Raw genomic sequence first — 17,507 nt, 5'->3', positions numbered from 1 at the left:
ATAATTTTCGGGCAAAATATACTTTTTGCGAGAATCTGGCTAAAATTCATATCCTTGAAGTTCCCTCAATAAAAGGAGTGTGTTTTGAATTCCTTCGGTTACAGTTTCCGGTCCCAGGCCTTAAACTGAGAAGCGAGTGTCACGTAAGTTTCGGGACCTCCCGCTGCCCGGGACTCCAGCGACCGGGAGGACCCAACGCAGGGGGCGCTGAGCTCTCGCCGCGCCGGAAGAGCCAGGTGGGCGGTGTCAGCCGAGCAGGCGGCTTCCGGTTTCAGCGTAAACAAGGGCCGACGGCGGCGACAGGCAAGCTGGAGGCGGGGTAGAGGGGCTGGAAATCTGTGTCGGCTGGAGGCAGACTCCTTCACCCCCTGCTCCCTGGTCCTGGGCTCTGGTCCTCGCCGCCGCCCTCTGTCTTTGCCCACGACTACTGCCCGCAGATGTGCCCAGGCGACCGAGAGGCCGTTCCCGGCTGAGGGTCGGGAAGAAGTGAGCGCAGGCGGCGAAGGAGCGGTATTAGCACCGCCCCCTTTCGCCGCAGCCGCCTTTTCCTCTGGCCTAGCTCGGCTGTGCATTTCTTTTTTTCTTTTCCTTTGTCTTTTCCTCCCTTGTGGGTGTGGGGACTGTTGGTGAACGAAAAGTGCAGTCTCAAAATGGCTGATGGCAACGAGGATATGCGGGCGGACGACTTGCCAGGGCCAGCTTTCGAGAGCTATGAGTCCATGGAGCTCGCCTGCCCCGCGGAGCGCAGTGGCCACGTAGCCGTCAGTGACGGGCGTCACATGTTCGTCTGGGGAGGCTACAAGGTCAGTGGGTGGCCGGGCCGCTGGGGGCGTCGCGGTGGCTATCCGGGCTGGGTCCACCGCACAAGCTAAGGGTCCCGAGCGGGACGCGAAGGGCGATGCTGCGGACCCCGGCATCTCCCCGCGGCCACCGGGAGCGGACGCCGACCGCGTCCCCGACCCCGCGACTCATCCGTTGGTTCGTTTTCCTGCGAGTGGGATTCTTCCCCCGAGTTCCCTAGCCAGTCTCAAGTCACCAGGGTTGTGCTCACTCTTGGAGCCGGGTCATCACTCCAACCTTCCCCTTATCAAGACTGCTCTCCTGTCCACCCTGTTCGCGGCGGTTCTATGCGCGATTCTTGACACTGGAGTATTATTTGGAAGGCACTATGCTAATGTTGGTTGGGTGGTGCACAAATACGAAACTTTTTTAATTTAAGAGGGTTGGGGTGTGTGTAGGAGATGCGACAATGTGTGTGATGTCACGCTGTCCCTTTTTCGGGCCTAGTTCGAAAGACTTGACCCTTTGGAGCAGGGCCAGTTGGCCTCTATAGTTGACCTCTATGGGGTGGTCGTGGTGTAGCTTAAGTCCCCTGGAATTCCAAAAGGCCCTAGGAATCGCTTTACCCTGCTTTCCCTTTTTTGCAGGAGTCCCAGTCACCCCTGTGCAGATGGCCGTCAGACCACTGTTTGAACATTTCAGGGCCACTTGCCTTTCGGTTATAGCTAAGAAAGGGCTAAAAATTTTCAGAAGAAACCCATATTCAGGAAATTATTGGAAAAGCTCCATCAATAAGAAAACAACAAAAAAAGCAACCCAGCAGTAAACGTGATTGCAGTGTGCTCTTTGACCCCTAATTATAAGCAACGTGATCAGTTGCCAGTAGGATATAAACAATGTGATCAGTTTAGAACCAGTTGCATTTCTTCTCCTTACTCTTAACAGCTATTTCACATGTTCTTTTAGATTTTAGAGTTTCCCAATAACACTCTACATTCTAAAAGTGTCTCATTTTGTTTTCTGAGGTGGCTCTGATCCATTCCTACCTCAAGATATTTTCTTTAGTCCTTTTTGGTCTTAAAAATGATATCCCCTCCCCAATTTGCTTGAAATCTAGCCTACTACACTTGTGCTCTGGGTATCTTGCTTTGTTACTCTGTTAACAGGTTTATAGTTTGTGATGTAGTTGACCTGATCATAATTCACTATTTTTGAAATGGCCCTCAAAAGACAGATGTGATAAACTGTTACAGCTGTCTTTGATTTCTTCATTTGATGTAATCACAAAAGTATTTTTTTGGGAATTCTAATCTGTCAATGCTTTCTCCAGTCTCATATGAACAGGTGTTTAGAGGAGGCTATGGAACTGCAAGGAGGTAAGGACAGGTAGATGGTAGCTATTAAAATGTAGATCCCCTTTGAGAAAGACAAACCTGTGGGTCAATGGCAGTTCAGTCTGAACTCCATTAAAAATAATTCTGTTTCTAACAGTCAACAGCATTGAGAGTATGGAACTTTTCTTTTGAAGGAGGATGCAGGGAGACCTGTCAGGGTAGATTTCTGATGTAAGGTTTATGAGGGCCTGCAGGCCTGGATTGAAGCTGAGGGGAGAGGCATAATCACTGAAGGCTTTCCTTCACATTTCACCTAGGACTCTGAGACCCTGAGAATACGTACAAGAAGCCCGCTGAGATTGTTACAAATGTAGTAAACCTTGGCCTTCACAGTTGTCAATTTTCCTCCCCACGCCAAGCTGGTCCACTTCTGGTCAGCCCCCTGCCTAATTCACCTGGGCCTTTCCCTCCTTAAGGGTGGAATGGTGAGAGTGGAAAGAGATGTTTACATGCCAACCGCTCTATTTCTGTATGTATAATGCTCAAGGTTATTGGACTGTAACCCCATTCTCAGTTAATTATTGTTTACTGTAAGTTGCCATTCTTCAGAAAGGGACCCAAGAAGATCAAAGGATGCAAAGTTTAGGCACCTGTCAGAGTTGCAAATTGAGGGAAAGGGGGCTGGGATCTTGGCTCAACCGTTACTTGCTAAGTAACCTTGGACATATTAACCTCTCTAAAACTTCAGTTTTCTTGTCATATTAATGACTTTTTAGGACTGCTGTGAGGATTAAATAAAGCAATCTGTGGATAGCACTCAGTCAATTTTGGTATATGGTAAACTCAGTCTGTGTGTTAGGAATTATTACCAGAAGGGAAATGGTGCAGAACAAGGCAGATTTTGCATGCAGACTTCATACTTGCATTCTGAGGTAAGAAGTCAGTTTCACCCTTTCTCCTTCTTGGTAGAGAACAAATGGATGAAAGGAAAGTGGCTAGAAAACCTTATGTTGTCTATTAGCATGAGACGGACACTTTCTTTGCAGACTGTTCTTTTGTCTGTTGACCATGGCACAGATAATCTCCTGAAGTCAAGCAACTGAAGTTTGGTGCAGGGTCAATTCAGGATAAAGTGGCTTGGCCTTACAAATTTCCAGGAGATCGCTTAACTTCCTGCTCCACTGTACCTGCTGTACTAAAATGTGAATTAAGGGCTGTCTGTATTAAGCCTTACCTTGAATATGTGGCATGGGGTGGGGAGCATTTTGCACTGGATATAATCGTAAGACCTATTTAACTTTTCATAACTCTTATTAGTATCAAATAAGTTAGATATGAAAAATATACGATAGTGCTTCTTTAAAAATATCACTTTTTTTTACATTTGCAATTTTTTGGTTCTTCTTAGAGTAATCAAGTCAGAGGATTATATGACTTTTATCTGCCTAGAGAAGAAATATGGATCTACAACATGGAGACTGGAAGATGGTAACTCTAGATATTATGAAGGGGGAATAAAATATTCAAATAAGTTGGAAGAAAAAGAAACTTTGTAAATTCAATGAATAAAAATATTTTAATTAAGGACGCTAAGCTGTATATACATTACAAAAACAGTGTTCTGCCAGTGTATCTTAGCAGCCAAGGTTATATACTTTAGCATCCTTTATTTATTTAGGCCTCTTTCTTTAGAAATGGTTAATAATTACTAGATGCTTTTTTTTGAGCTTTGAAGAAATTTCTATTCAAGGGTCTATAACTAAAATATCAGAATAATACTGAACTAAGATAATGATATTGCAATGGAAATATAATAAAAAGTTCCACATATATATAATCAAGATGTTAAAACTCTTCTGTTTTATGGTTTCTTGAATGAGAAAGGAATTTCTAGCATCCTCTAGAAATAAAGCTGGCATCTTATTTTAATGAGCACGAAAATTAAAATTTTTATGCAAATCTCTTTAAAATAGAATGTTTTATTTAATAAACAAAACTAACTTAAAGGTGTCTTCTATACAAACTGGGAATATTCTGAAAGGATCTTTTGCCAGTTCTTAGTAACATTCAAGATCATGTCTTTGGTAGAATTAATATTTTCTCAAAATGCTGACTTAGCCATGGTTGGGGATTTACAAAGTTTTTCCCAAGGTTTGCTTTGTGAGAACTTTGTGCTTTGGATTATTTTGCTTATTATAGATCTCAGAACTAAGAGAATAGTAATCCCATTTGCATTTAAGACGAACTAAAAATGAGTCCGGATTATTTCTGTACATAGCACATAGAACTGTTTGCTAATCTTTTTCTAGAAAATTGGAAATTTATTACAGTATTCCCTGAAGAGGGGAATTCTGCTTAAGTTTTTAATTCAGCCCCATAAAGAATTTTTTAAAAATAAGCCTACCAGAACTTCAAGCTTAGCAAAGATAAAATGATAACGTATCTGACTGTGAGTCCTTATTGGTATTCTGAATATAAGACTTCTTGAGGTTTTGATTCAGATTCCTTTGTAGATTCATAATGAATTCATACATGCAAAGCACTCAGGAGTACCTGGCACACGTGTCTAGTAGTATGTAAGGGTCCGAATTAGAGTTATTTGTATGGCTAAAAGGTAGGTAACTGAATGAAAAACACCTATTAAGTTTAATCTGATAGAAGCAAGATGTTGAATAAACAAAAACAAAACCATTTATGGCCATATAAATAAAAAGCAGCTAGCATAGTTTCTAGTCAGCTCTCTTATTTTATTATTTTCCTTTATTGTGGGGATATATATGTAGAAGAAAAAATAGATTTTTGCATTTCTTCCTTTTGGGGAAATTGGTTTACATTCAGTTTTTTCACCCTCAGGAAGAAAATTAACACTGAAGGTGATGTTCCTCCTTCTATGTCTGGGAGCTGTGCTGTGTGTGTAGATAGAGTACTGTACTTGTTTGGAGGACACCATTCAAGAGGCAATACAAATAAGGTTAGTGTTTCTAAGGATTATGGTTCAAGGTCATTTTATTCTTATTCTTTTTCAAACAACCTCAGATTTCTAAGATTAGCCCCATACTTATTCTTGTTCCAGTTAAATATATGTACTTGATTATAATATGAATGTGCATTTTAGTGTTTTGTCTACCAGTCCATATGTAAATCAACTTTTGATTAACTCTGCAAAAACTCCCTAGGTTGTTTTTGTGCTCTTTGAAGCTACTTGTTCTTTGAGAACGCTGAGTGATAAACAAACCAAAAGGAAGACAAGATGTAATCATGAAGGGATGGGTAAAAATTAACAGAACACCACTCAGAAAGCCATCAGGATAAATTAAATTTATCCTGACAAAATTTCATACACTAACATTCCTATAAGGTGCCATAAGATACTGCTGTTCAGTCTTTGTCTATGCTGTTTTCTAAATAGGAAAAAAAAAGGTGTCAGTTCTGTCAGTAAGAGACAGATGAAGTCTGAAAGTTTCATGATATAGGCAAACTGTATTAATTTCATTTATTTCGCTGCACAGTAAGCATCTTATCTGCTAAGCACTTGGTTGGACATTGGAGACACAGAGACAAATAATGCAATCCCCACCTCTAAAAGCTCACAATCTAGAATGGACACAGATAAGCAGTTGCAGTAGCATATGATAGGGAGAACAGTCGGTCCTTAACATTGTATGTGGTAGGATAGGGAAATGGAATAAGGGGAAGTCTTTATCCAAAAAATGATGCTTGAATTGAATCATAAAATTGAAAGAGGTAGCCAAGATATGGGTACTGAGATGCAGAAGTATAAGCAAATTATGTCTTGTCCATGGAAATGCCAAGTGGTGTGGTGTAGATGGAACATACAGCTAAAATGATTTCAAACTGTGCTCCTAGGAACTCTAGGGATTTCTTTGAGCTGCCTTGGGACACCGATGGGAAAGGAACATATGTTGTTACGTGGTCTTTGGACAGCTCCTTCCACTCCACTTTAACAAGTGTTGATCCATGTTTGTTTTTGTATTGGGCTTCTCCTTGAGAATTTGTTAGAAGAAAGAGTTTTGTGCCTAAAGATTTTGTGAGGCGCTGCTACAGGCTGTAGTTGAGCCATGTATTTTTCAGAGCCAAGGATGAGAAAAATAAGATTTGACACAATGCGAGGAAGCTTGAGAAGAAGAGAAACTGTGATCTTAGGTAAACTTAGGTAAATCTTAGGGGGGGGGTCAGAGAGATTGTAGTAGCAGTATGTGATGTGGCTAGTATTGAGTGTTTTAGTTTAACTGGAATGAAGATTGAGTGGCTTAGAAAAATTAAAAAAAAAAAAAAGTTTCAGTTATCAGGATGTAAACTCTTTGAAGGATAGATCCAACACTTAACCTTTTAAATAATTATCTTTAGCTCTTGGAGTTAAGTAGGCACTTAAGACATAGTTTCTAAATTGAATTTGAAGGTAAAATTGGTAAATCTGATTTTTTTGATAATTCCATCCTGACACCCATAAATTAGATTATTACAACTTAAAGTGCCTGTCTAAGACAAGATAAGGAGCTTGTGCTAGAATGTAAATCAACACACTGCTGCATCCTTCATCAAAAAGTCTTGCTATGGAAAAAAAATGATCTGAACTAAACATTGAGCTTAGTGACTTAGATAATTTACATTCTGGCACAATTTCGTTATCTAGACTCAGACCAGTAACAGTTTGCAGAGTGGCAGCCAGTCTCAAGTCCATACTTACAGGAGCACTGAATTAGATGACATTCTTATTATAAATCACAGTAAAATGAAATGACAAAGTTGAATATGTTTTTTGCATATAACCAAATCTAACTGAAATCATTGCTTCTGACAGTTCTACATGCTGGATTCAAGGTCTACAGACAGAGTGTTACAATGGGAAAGAATTGATTGCCAAGGAATTCCTCCATCATCAAAGGACAAACTTGGTGTCTGGGTATATAAAAACAAGTGAGTTGGCAGCACTATAGGTTTGAGTTTTTATGTAGAAGTGATTTAGCCAATAATTGTTGTAATCAGAGAACATACCTTACAGGGCTGTTATGAGGATTAAGCAGCTTAATACATGAAAGTACTTAACATAGTACCTAAGACATAGTTAAGTGTTTAACAAATGTTAGCCATTTTTTTTCCTTTGAACTTTGCAGAGCCCCCTTAGGCTCTTTTTTTTTTTTTTTTAAATTTTTATTGTGAAAATGTATACAACATAAAATTTCCCATTTTAATCACTTTCAAATATATAATTCTTTGGTATTAATTACATTCACAATATTATGCAACCATCACCACCATCCATTACCCAAACTTTTTCAATACCCCAAAGTGAAATTCTGTACCAATTAAGCAATAACTCCCTGTCCACCCTCCAACTCCCTGCCACAACCTGAACTCCCTGCTGCAACCTGTAATCTTTCTACATCTGTGAATTTGTATATTCTGGTATTTCATAAAAGTGGAATCAACAATATTTGTCCTTTTGTATCTGGCTTTTTTCACTCAACAGTGATGTCTACAAGGCTTATCCATGTTGTAGCATGTATCAGGGCTCCATTCCTTTTTATGGCATATATACACCACATTTTGTTTATCCATTCATCTGTTAATGCACTCAGGTTGTTTCTACCTTTTGGCTATTGTTAACAATGATGCTATGAATGTTGGTGTACAAGGATCTGTTTGAGTCTTTGCTTTCAGCTTTTTGGGGTATATATCTAGAAGTGGATATGCCACAGCAATATGGTAATTCTATATTTAACTTTCTAAGGAACTGCCAAACTGTTTTCCACAGAGGCACCATTTTACATTCCCACCAGAATTACCTGAGGGTTCCTATTTTTCCGCATCCTTGTCATCACTTATTTTCCTTCTTTTTTTTTTAATAGCTATTCCATGCTTGTGGACGTAGTATATATCTCATTGTGATTTGCATTTCCTAATGGCTAATGATGTTGAGCATCTTTTGTGTGGTTATCTTCTTTGGAAAAATGTCTTTCCATTCTGTAGGCTGTCTTTTCACTTTCATGATAATGTCCTTCGATGCCCAAGTTTTTTTTTTTTTTTTTTTTTTTTTTTTTTTTTCAGGGAAGATAATATTTTTAATTAGTTTCAGAGGCAGTTCCTTACTCCCATCTATGATCTGACCGTAGCTGGGTAAGAGGTTCACACAGAAGGAAAGTTAATATTTTCCTTGAAATTCCTAATAATGTCAAAGTGTGTAGGTACTGAGTGAACACTAAGGTACTGATGTTTTTTACATAGATGCCTTTCCCGATACACACACACATAAGAAATGCCACTTTTAGTATAGGTTTTTGGGGATCTATACACTGATAGATCTTTCAAGCAATAGAATGGGAAAATATGTTCAGGCTTTCATAAGATAGACACTAATAAATCTAACATCAAATTTAAAATTTCCATCATCAAGAGACTTGTAGGATACATCGATGCCCAAGTTTTAAATTTGGATAAGTCAAATTTAACTAATTTTGTTGTTGTTACTAGTACTTTTATCTAAGAATCCATTGCCAAATACAAGGTCCTGAAGAGTTTTCTTATGTTTTCTTCTAAGAGTTTATTGTTTTAGTTCTTATATTTTGGTTATTGATCCATTATGTAATTTTTTATGTTTGAGATAAGAGTCACTTTCATTTTCCTGCATATGGATATACAGTTTTCCCAGCATCATTTGTTGGAGACTATTCTTTCCCTGTTTTCCACTTGGCACCCTTGTCAAAAATGTCAGCCATAGATGAGTTTATTTCTGAACTCTAAATTATATTTCATTGTTCTATATGCCTGTCCTTATGCCAGCACCACACAGTTTTGGTTACTGTAGCTATGTAGTAAGTTTTGAAATTGAGAAGTGTGAGTCCTCCAACTTTGTTCTTTTTCAAGATGAATTTCGCTATTTGGGGCCCCTTGTAATTACTTACGAATTTGATAATTGACTTTTCCATTTCTGCAAAAAAGGCTACTGGGGTTTTGATTGGGATTATGTTGAATCTGTAAGTCACTTTGAGTACTATTGACATCTTAATAATATTAAGTTCTCTGATCCTTGAGCATGGGATTTCTTTCCATTTATTTAAGTCTTAATTTCTTTCAGTAATATTTTACAGTTTTCCATGTACAAGGTTTTACATTCTTGGTTAAATTTATTCCTAGCTATTACTACTTTTCTTGCTATTGTAAATGGGATTGTTTTCCTGAATTCATTTTCAGATTGTTCATTGGTGGTGTACAGAAAAAAAGACTGATTTTTTGTGTGTGTTGATCTTGTAGCCTTTCACTTTGTTGAATTCATTTATTACCTCTAGTAGCTTTCAGACTCTGGGATTTTCTATAAATAGGATCATGTTACCTTCAAATAGAGATAGTTTAACTTCTTTTGCAATTTGGATGCCTTTTCTTTCTTTTTCTTGTCTAATCACTCTGGCTAGAACTCTAGTACAGTGGCAACAGCAGACATCTTTGTCTTGTACCTCATGTTAGGGGAAAAGGTTTCAGACTTTCACTGAAGTTGTGGGTTTTTCATATATACCCTTTGTCATACTGAGGAAGTTCCCTTCTAGTTTTCTGTATCATGAAAGGATGTTAGATTTTTGTTAAATCCCTTTTCTCTATCAGTGGAGATGATCATGTTTTCTTCCTTTTCATTCTGTTAATGTGGTGTATTACATTACTTTTCTTATGATGAACCACTCTCGCATTCCTAGGATAAATCCCACTTGGCCATATTGTATAATCCTTTTAATGTGCTGTTGGAATTGGTTTGCTGGCATTTCATAAGTATGCTATTAGATTTGGTTTGCTATTATTTCATTGAGGATTTCTGCATCTATATACATGAAGGACAGTGTTCTGTAATTTTCTTTTTTTGTGATATCTTTGGCTTTGGAATTAGTATGAGGGTGATGCTGGCTTCACAGAATGAGTTAGGAAGTTCTCTCCTCTTCAGTATTTTGGAAGAATTGAGAAGGATTGGTGTTCATTTTTCTTTAAATGTTTGCTAAAATTTACCAGGAAAGCCATTTGGTCCTGGCCTTTTTTCTGTTGGGAAGTTTTGGTTATAAAGTCAATCTTTTTACTTCTTATTGGTTTGTTGAGAGCTTTTATTTCTTCCTGAGTCAGTTCAGGTAATCTGTGTGTTTCTAGTAATTTGCCCATTTACTCTAGATTATCTAGTATTTATGGCTTTTTAAAGGGTAAATGTTATCTAATTTGTTGGCACAGTCATTATTATTTTAATAAGTATTTTCATGTGTTAAACTATATCTTCTCAACTCACAGCATATGGCAAGGAGAGAAGAAAAATATCTTGTATCCTAGCCTGTGGATGTTTGAAATTTTATGTTGTCTTGGTTTTCTTTCAAATAGGTTAATATTTTTTGGAGGGTATGGATATTTACCTGAAGATAAAGTACTGGGAACTTTTGAATTTGATGAAACATCATTTTGGGTAAGTAAAATTTCATAATTACATTTGGTCTATATTTAGTTTGTTGAAATAATACATTTAACATTTGCTAGTAGTTTTGTTCATTTTGCTTTGTTAATAAATCAGACAAGGAGCTACATAATTTCACAAGCATTAGTAAAATAACTCAAAGGCATTCTTAATTTTATCTTCTATAGAATTCAAGTCATCCAAGAGGATGGAATGATCATGTACATATTTTAGACACTGAAACATATACCTGGAGCCAGCCTATTACTACCGTGAGTTAATGAAGACTTAACGAATCATTAAGGCAAGGATACTCAGGAAAGGGAGCAACACCAGAATGGAAGATGGTGTGAAACTGACAGTACATTTTTCTTTCTTGGAGAGAGAAGATCTATAATTCACTATTCTCCAAAGAGTCCAGAACCCCAAAAATTTAATTTATAAAGAGAATAACCAAGCATCTATTATCTAATAGATTTTAAGTGCTAGTAATTGTTTGTAATTAAATGACCCAGTTACTCATATGTAACTTAATATCTGATGCAAATATTATATAATATGCTAGTCTTTATTTTAAGGAATAAAAAATAAAGCATTTGATTATATTATTCAGTAATACATCTCAAAAATATAAAATTAAAATCCTCAGTTTTGATAGTCAAGTGTTTAATACCACTGTTGATTAGAAGTCTGTGCTTCAACTTAAAAGCTCAAGTGCCTTGCATATATTCTTACCCCACATCCAGAAAAGACCATTTCTTTCTGGTATTTTCTCTCTTTTATAAAAAGGTCACTTACTTATTAAATTGGATTTGTGGCTTTTTAAAGGGTAAAGCACCCTCACCTCGTGCTGCCCACGCCTGTGCAACTGTTGGAAACAAAGGCTTTGTGTTTGGAGGCAGGTATCGAGTAAGTATATACAGTTTCCATGACTTGCTTTTGATTTACTCAGAACAATAACCTTTTAAGGTAGCTGTACATCGGTGTTTCATAGCAGCATTATTCACTGTAGCCAAAAGGTGTAAACAACCCAAGTGTACAACAACAGATGAACAGATGAATAAATTGTGGTATATCCATACAACGGAATATTATTCATAAAGCCATAAAAAGGAATGAAGTTCTGATGCATGCTGCAACATGAATGAACCTTGAAGACATCAGTTTGAATGAAACAAGCTAGACACAAAAGGACAAATATTATGATTCTCCTTATATGAAATATCTAAAATAAGCAAATACATAGAGACAGAAAGTAGATTAGAGGTTGTTAGGGGTGGGGCTGAGGTGGATAAAGGGGAGTTATTGCTTAATAAGTATAGAGTTTCTGTTTGGGATCATGAAAAAGTCTTGGTAATGGAGGTAGCACAGTACTGTAAATGTAATAAATACCACTGATGTGTACATTTAAAAATGGTAAAAATGGGAACTTTTCTGGTTCCCACACATACATACAAAATCCCACAGGTAAGGGTGGTGACATACCAAAAAGGGGGAAAAAATTATTTATCCTTTTTTTTAGGATGCTCGAATGAATGACCTTCACCATCTTAATCTGGATACGTGGGAATGGAATGAATTGTAGGTATTGCTTTAGATTTATTTTAGAAACACTTTTAAAAAGAAAACTCAGATTTTTACCTATTTCTATGATTAGGACTTACATTTTCTTAAGGTAATTTAAATATGATCACTAGATCAGTAAGGAAGAAATTTTATCTTTATTTTTGTATTTCCAGTTCCCATAAGTATGTGCCTGGCACAGAGAACATGTTCAATGTTTACTGAAAAGATCTCAAGTTGACTCTGCTTTCAAAGAAAATAATTCAGTACAAAGCACTGTAGTTGTTAATACCAAGAAGCCTTTTTAAAGACCTAAAGGGTGTTTTGTCATAACAATTCCATATAAATTTTAAAAGAAAATTTCTTAGACCAGTGTTTCTCTGCATCGAATACAGTAGTTGCTTTTAAATGTAAATATTGTAACAACTATTATTTTCAGAATTCCACAAGGCATATGCCCAGTTGGCCGTTCTTGGCACTCGCTAACACCAGTTTCTTCAGATCATCTTTTTCTCTTTGGAGGATTTACCACTGATAAACAGCCACTAAGTAAGTCCTTTTAAAATATGATAATAAAATCATAATATTATACAGCTGAAAAAAATCTATTGTAGATGTATCAGAGGGTTAGAGTTAGTAGGAAGGTTTGCTATTAGCTTTGATCCTATGAAATGACATACATTCATTCTGTCCAGTAAAGAAATGACCCAGCACACTTAAAAGCACCCCTGAGAGGCTGTAACATGCAGAGGGCTTAGTTAATTATAGAGGGAAAAAAAAGGAAATATACTTCCTGTAGTTACTCACAATGTGATTTATTACCTTCCTTGCTAAAGCAGTGCTCTTTAAATGCCAACATCACCTTGACAGAATAACATACTTCATAGCTCTTTTTTTCCTTTGCTTCAATCAGGTGATGCCTGGACTTACTGCATCAGTAAAAATGAATGGATCAAGTTTAATCATCCCTATACTGAAAAACCAAGGTATGAACTATTTAAAAGGTAATTCTTATTGTGAATTTAATGAGGTCCTTAGAACTGCAAGACTGGTAAAAATTTGGATGTTTGACTGCATTAAGTCCACTGTTCTTATAAAATCCCCTTACATCCATTCTTCTATAAAATTCTAGCATTCACTAAGGGTCGAGATCATACATTTCAAAGAAAAGAAAACCAGTGTTATCTTAGTATCACATGCTTTCCTTTCCATTATCTGTGTATGGATAGATAGGACTGAAGATTTGATTTTTGCTTCTTCCTTCTCCATAAAATTATTGATACAGTTACAATTTATAATCAAGCTCTTTTCCCAATTAAGTTAAACTTCATCTAGGTTTGTCATTAGGAACAAAAAATGGAACTGGAGAAGGAAGGATTTCAAAACCATGAAGAATGTACATGGAAAAAACAAACCAAGAACTTCTATTAGATTTGCAATAATGCTTTCTTAGAAAAAAATTAAGAATTCAAATCACCCCAAAAGAGCCTATTAAGAAATATTTCATCCTAATTGATAATTATTTTTCTTTTTAATTATAATGAAACAGATTTGTTATAAAGTCTGCCAAAGAAGGTGACATAGTCAAAATTGGTGTTCAAATCACATTAGGTATGTCATCGTGCATTTTTTCCAAACCTTAAGTAACCTAAGTACAATCATGCCATTAAGTCTTCATCTGACACAACTATTCTTTCCATAGAATTTTCAGATACTTTCATAGCTTTAGTTAAGCAGGGCTTTCAGCCTCCCTCAGATGTTTTGTTTAAGGCCAGTTGGCCTGCCTATGGGAAGGGGACAGAGAGGAAGATAGCTTATGTGATTCCTCTCCATAAGGAACACCTAAAAAACAGACCATTCAGTTCAAACCCCTCACTGCATAAATAAGGATTAGACCAGAAAGATAAAATAACATCCAAATAAAATACACATTCATTTTTTTAGCTTTAGTTACTTGGCTTGAAGATTTTACTTTTTACCATTATGTTTTGATCTGAACTACCTTGAGAAAGGTCTCTAGTCTTATTTCATCACCTTTATTCTATATTGTAAACTGTCAATTTGGTGTTTTGGATGACTTTTCAAACTGTAGTTTTTGTTTTAAATGTAGGTTATGGCATACAGCTTGTGCCAGTGATGAAGGAGAAGTAATTGTTTTCGGTGGATGTGCCAACAACCTACTTGTCCATCACAGAGCTGTAAGTATAGTGCCTATGTTAAAGGACACTTTGTAATGTTGTCTGTTATTCAAGCTTATTTGGAAAGCACTTGCTTTTTAATGTGTTTTTCAAATCTGTTATTCAGGCACACAGCAATGAAATACTGATATTTTCAGTTCAACCAAAATCTCTTGTACGGTGAGTAACTTTTTACTTGGTGTTTAGACTACTTGAAATGGCATGTCTTAACATTTTAAATGAGCACTACTGAAAACCCAGGTGTATGGATTATTTAAGAGCAATAATGAGTCTTTAATGATATAATTAGCCAGTTCCTATAAAAATTTTTTAGGAAAGAGAGTTTGTTTTGTTTTAAGAGTTCTTCAAATGAATGTACTTCCAAATTTAAAATGAAATTTTTTCTCTTTCCTTGTCCACTTTCAGGCTAAGTTTAGAAGCGGTCATTTGCTTTAAAGAAATGTTAGCCAATTCATGGAACTGCCTTCCAAAACACTTACTTCACAGTGTTAATCAGAGGTTTGGTAGTAACAATACTTCTGGATCTTAAGGCTTCATAGATAATACCTTTGATCACATTGCATGGACAGCAATTCTGTAAACATCACAGATCGGGCAGAACGGGACCGTTTGTATTATTATATGCGTTGTTGTAATCCCTAACTTTTTAATTTTAATGTGCATATTTTAATTTTAATGTGAATAGCCTAGAGAACCTATTTTTGTGTCTGAAGATGCTTGCAATAAATGTATTTACCAGTAACTGACCTCTAGTAAAGACAAAGAAAAAAAAAATTTAACACGGGCTTTTTACCCCAAGTAATGGTTAATTATATTTCCTTTTTGGTAACTTCAGGATATGTATCTTTGGAAAATTATGGTAAATATTATTGCCACTATGAAATAGTGACATTATTTTTCAAAAAATTAGCATTTTAGAAACTTTACAAAAATGGCAAGAATAGACTATAATTATGTGTTGTAAACACAACAAAATAAAGTTGTTGTTTACATTAATTTCAAATGGAGAAACAGTCTCAACCAGACTAAGTTGATAAAAGAAATTGTAGAATGACAACAGTTAGTTAGTACTTAGACCTTATGCTTTGATGTAGGGGCTGGGGAAAGTGATCATGTGAACTCTCCACACTGCTGTTCAATGAATTAAAAGGAAAGTTCTGAGTTTTGTAGCTCATGAAACAATGGAAATAATGTGAGACTGTTTTTCATGAGTCTTCTTAGAAGGCAGAAGAAACAAGCTGGGTCAGGAGTCTTCAATGGTAAGCCGAATATGCACTTTTGATATTATAGGTTAAGATAAATCTGTGACATGCTACTGATAATAACTACAGGTTGAAAATATGGATGATCAACACCAATTTCTTCTAGGTGTTAATTCTTAAGCTGGAATTATTCTTTGTATTATAAATCTGGTCTAATATATTTTTTGACTGGTGTAGGTGAAGACAGAAGGAAATCTACTCCTTCAATAATTAGTGTTTTCAAGACAGTAATCCTAAATTTAATTGCATACCTCCACAACACCACTATCTAAAAACCACACTGTTATTGATAATCTTGTAATATATATTAAGACTTCATATACAGTAGAATAGCAAGTAAATAAGCCTAAGCAACTGAGCCACTTCACTAGTCAGCATGAAAGGAATACTTAGTATTAACCTCCCAAATTTCAAGAAATGAAGGAGAATAACTACAGATTATAGCATTTACCTGTCCACAAATATTTTAGGAAATCCTACCATAGACAGTGTTTCCTCTATATAAAACTGGAAAAAACAAGTCCTTTTGGCAAATACAACAAGGCAATGTTTAGTGAAATATGGAAGTCTTGTCACATGGTCTTTTCACCTTTTTAACTTCCCAAAAGCTATAAAATTGGCTCTTCTCAAATACTTTACAATTGCATTTCAGCTATTTCCTTTTTACGTTCAGAAGATTGGGTGCAGACACTTTCACTTTGCCAGGAATGTTTCTTGATAAATCTGTGTCCTACAAAAAGAAAATTGCTGAGTATCTTCACATTCTATGTGGTCAAGCATTTTCTTTTTATGACAGCTATGTATAATCTGCTCTCAAAGGCAAGTCACTTCCAAAATCTTTAGCTGAAATGATTTTCAGACTTATTTTACCAGTTTTAGAAAGGCAGCATTTTCTACCAAAACAATAGCTGAAGCTTATATCTACTACATGAAGAGCAAAAAACAGAAAACAATTAATTGTTAACATTTTTCATTGTACTACCAACCTTCACAGAGTTGTAGAGAAAAATCTTACCTTTACACTGCGGAATAAGTCTTTTTCTCGTGCTGTTGCATCTTTGGAATGCATGAAACTGTTCAAGGCTGTTTTTGCAGCTGTGCATAGAAAACAGAAGAATCTATTATTTCTGTTCAGTCACTGGACAGTTTAAAACTATAATTCAAAAAAAATTTTTAAATACCTTTTCCCTTTTTCTGAACTCCAGGAGTAAGTTTCACTTTATACCTTAAAAAAAATTATGTGTTACTAAATAGAGATTATGAAAAGATTCATAAAAGTCATTGTATTAACTGATTTGTGTAAACTAATGATGACTTACTTATAGTTTGTCATGGTGGTGTAAGGGGCACATATTGGAATGGCAAACAGTAGTACATCTTCAGGATGTGGCTGCCCTGTCAAAGAATCAAACAGATTTTCCTAAAAAAGGAAAATAAAAACATTATAAAAGTAATTTGTACCAGTCCTAAAAAAAAATTAGAAAACTCTAAACCACTGTCAAATTAATACCTCAACATATTTTGTCCTTTTATGTTGGACACAGAATTTAAGTAGGAACAGCAGTAATTAAATTCTGCTTTATATCTCCAAAGAGTTGAAGATTAAAGATGTTTAAATGTATATTTTACTACTTTAAACTTTTGCCTAGTATAAGAACTAATGAAAACAACAATTTTCAAAATACTATGTAGACATGAATTTAAATGAAATGGAGAAAAACTTGTTCAGTATACTCAAGTTGCAGAAAACCACTGTGGATTAAAACAGTACACTACAATGATCACAACTAAATTTAAGTCCATTCCATGGAACTGGAACTGATACTTCAACTGGACCAGTGGTTCTCCACTAGGAAGAATACTGTCCCCCCAGGAGACATCTAGCAGTTTCTGGAGGCATTTCTGGTTGTCATATTTGAGAGCAGGGTTGCTA

General features: G+C 36.1%; 2 protein-coding genes across 5 annotated transcripts in view; one reads left to right on the top strand and one right to left on the bottom strand.

Moving 5' to 3' along the window:
• Nucleotides 1-254: 254 nt before the first annotated feature.
• KLHDC2 (kelch domain containing 2) lies at nt 255-15,054 on the top strand. Of its 3 annotated transcripts, none has more exons than XM_037834938.1 (13): nt 255-803; nt 3,523-3,602; nt 4,968-5,085; nt 6,937-7,052; nt 10,482-10,563; nt 10,740-10,823; nt 11,341-11,460; nt 12,074-12,132; nt 12,554-12,663; nt 13,028-13,100; nt 14,225-14,312; nt 14,419-14,471; nt 14,718-15,054. In XM_037834938.1, exons 1-13 carry the CDS (start codon nt 651-653, stop codon nt 14,839-14,841), a joined length of 1,260 nt encoding a protein of 419 aa, XP_037690866.1. In that variant the 5' UTR covers nt 255-650; the 3' UTR covers nt 14,842-15,054. The 3 variants fall into 3 exon arrangements, with proteins under 3 accessions (XP_037690866.1, XP_037690867.1, XP_037690868.1); XM_037834939.1 differs by having other exon boundaries at nt 257-803; nt 11,380-11,460; XM_037834940.1 differs by lacking the exon at nt 255-803 and adding an exon at nt 828-3,046.
• The window catches only part of NEMF (nuclear export mediator factor), a 79,979-nt gene continuing 74,294 nt past the window's right edge, over nt 11,823-17,507 (bottom strand). For both annotated transcript variants that reach the window (XM_037834936.1, XM_037834937.1), the window contains exons 30-33: nt 16,894-16,994; nt 16,756-16,799; nt 16,590-16,669; nt 11,823-16,304 (exon numbers count right to left, since the gene is read on the bottom strand). In XM_037834936.1, coding sequence (XP_037690864.1) covers nt 16,227-16,304; nt 16,590-16,669; nt 16,756-16,799; nt 16,894-16,994 — 303 coding nt within the window. In that variant the 3' untranslated portion in view covers nt 11,823-16,226. The remainder of the gene's footprint in view (nt 16,305-16,589; nt 16,670-16,755; nt 16,800-16,893; nt 16,995-17,507) is intronic.

The sequence above is a fragment of the Choloepus didactylus genome, chromosome 4 (genome assembly GCF_015220235.1).
Source record: "Choloepus didactylus isolate mChoDid1 chromosome 4, mChoDid1.pri, whole genome shotgun sequence".
NCBI classification, from domain to species: domain Eukaryota; kingdom Metazoa; phylum Chordata; class Mammalia; order Pilosa; family Megalonychidae; genus Choloepus; species Choloepus didactylus.
This window is presented reverse-complemented; position numbering and strand designations above follow the sequence as displayed.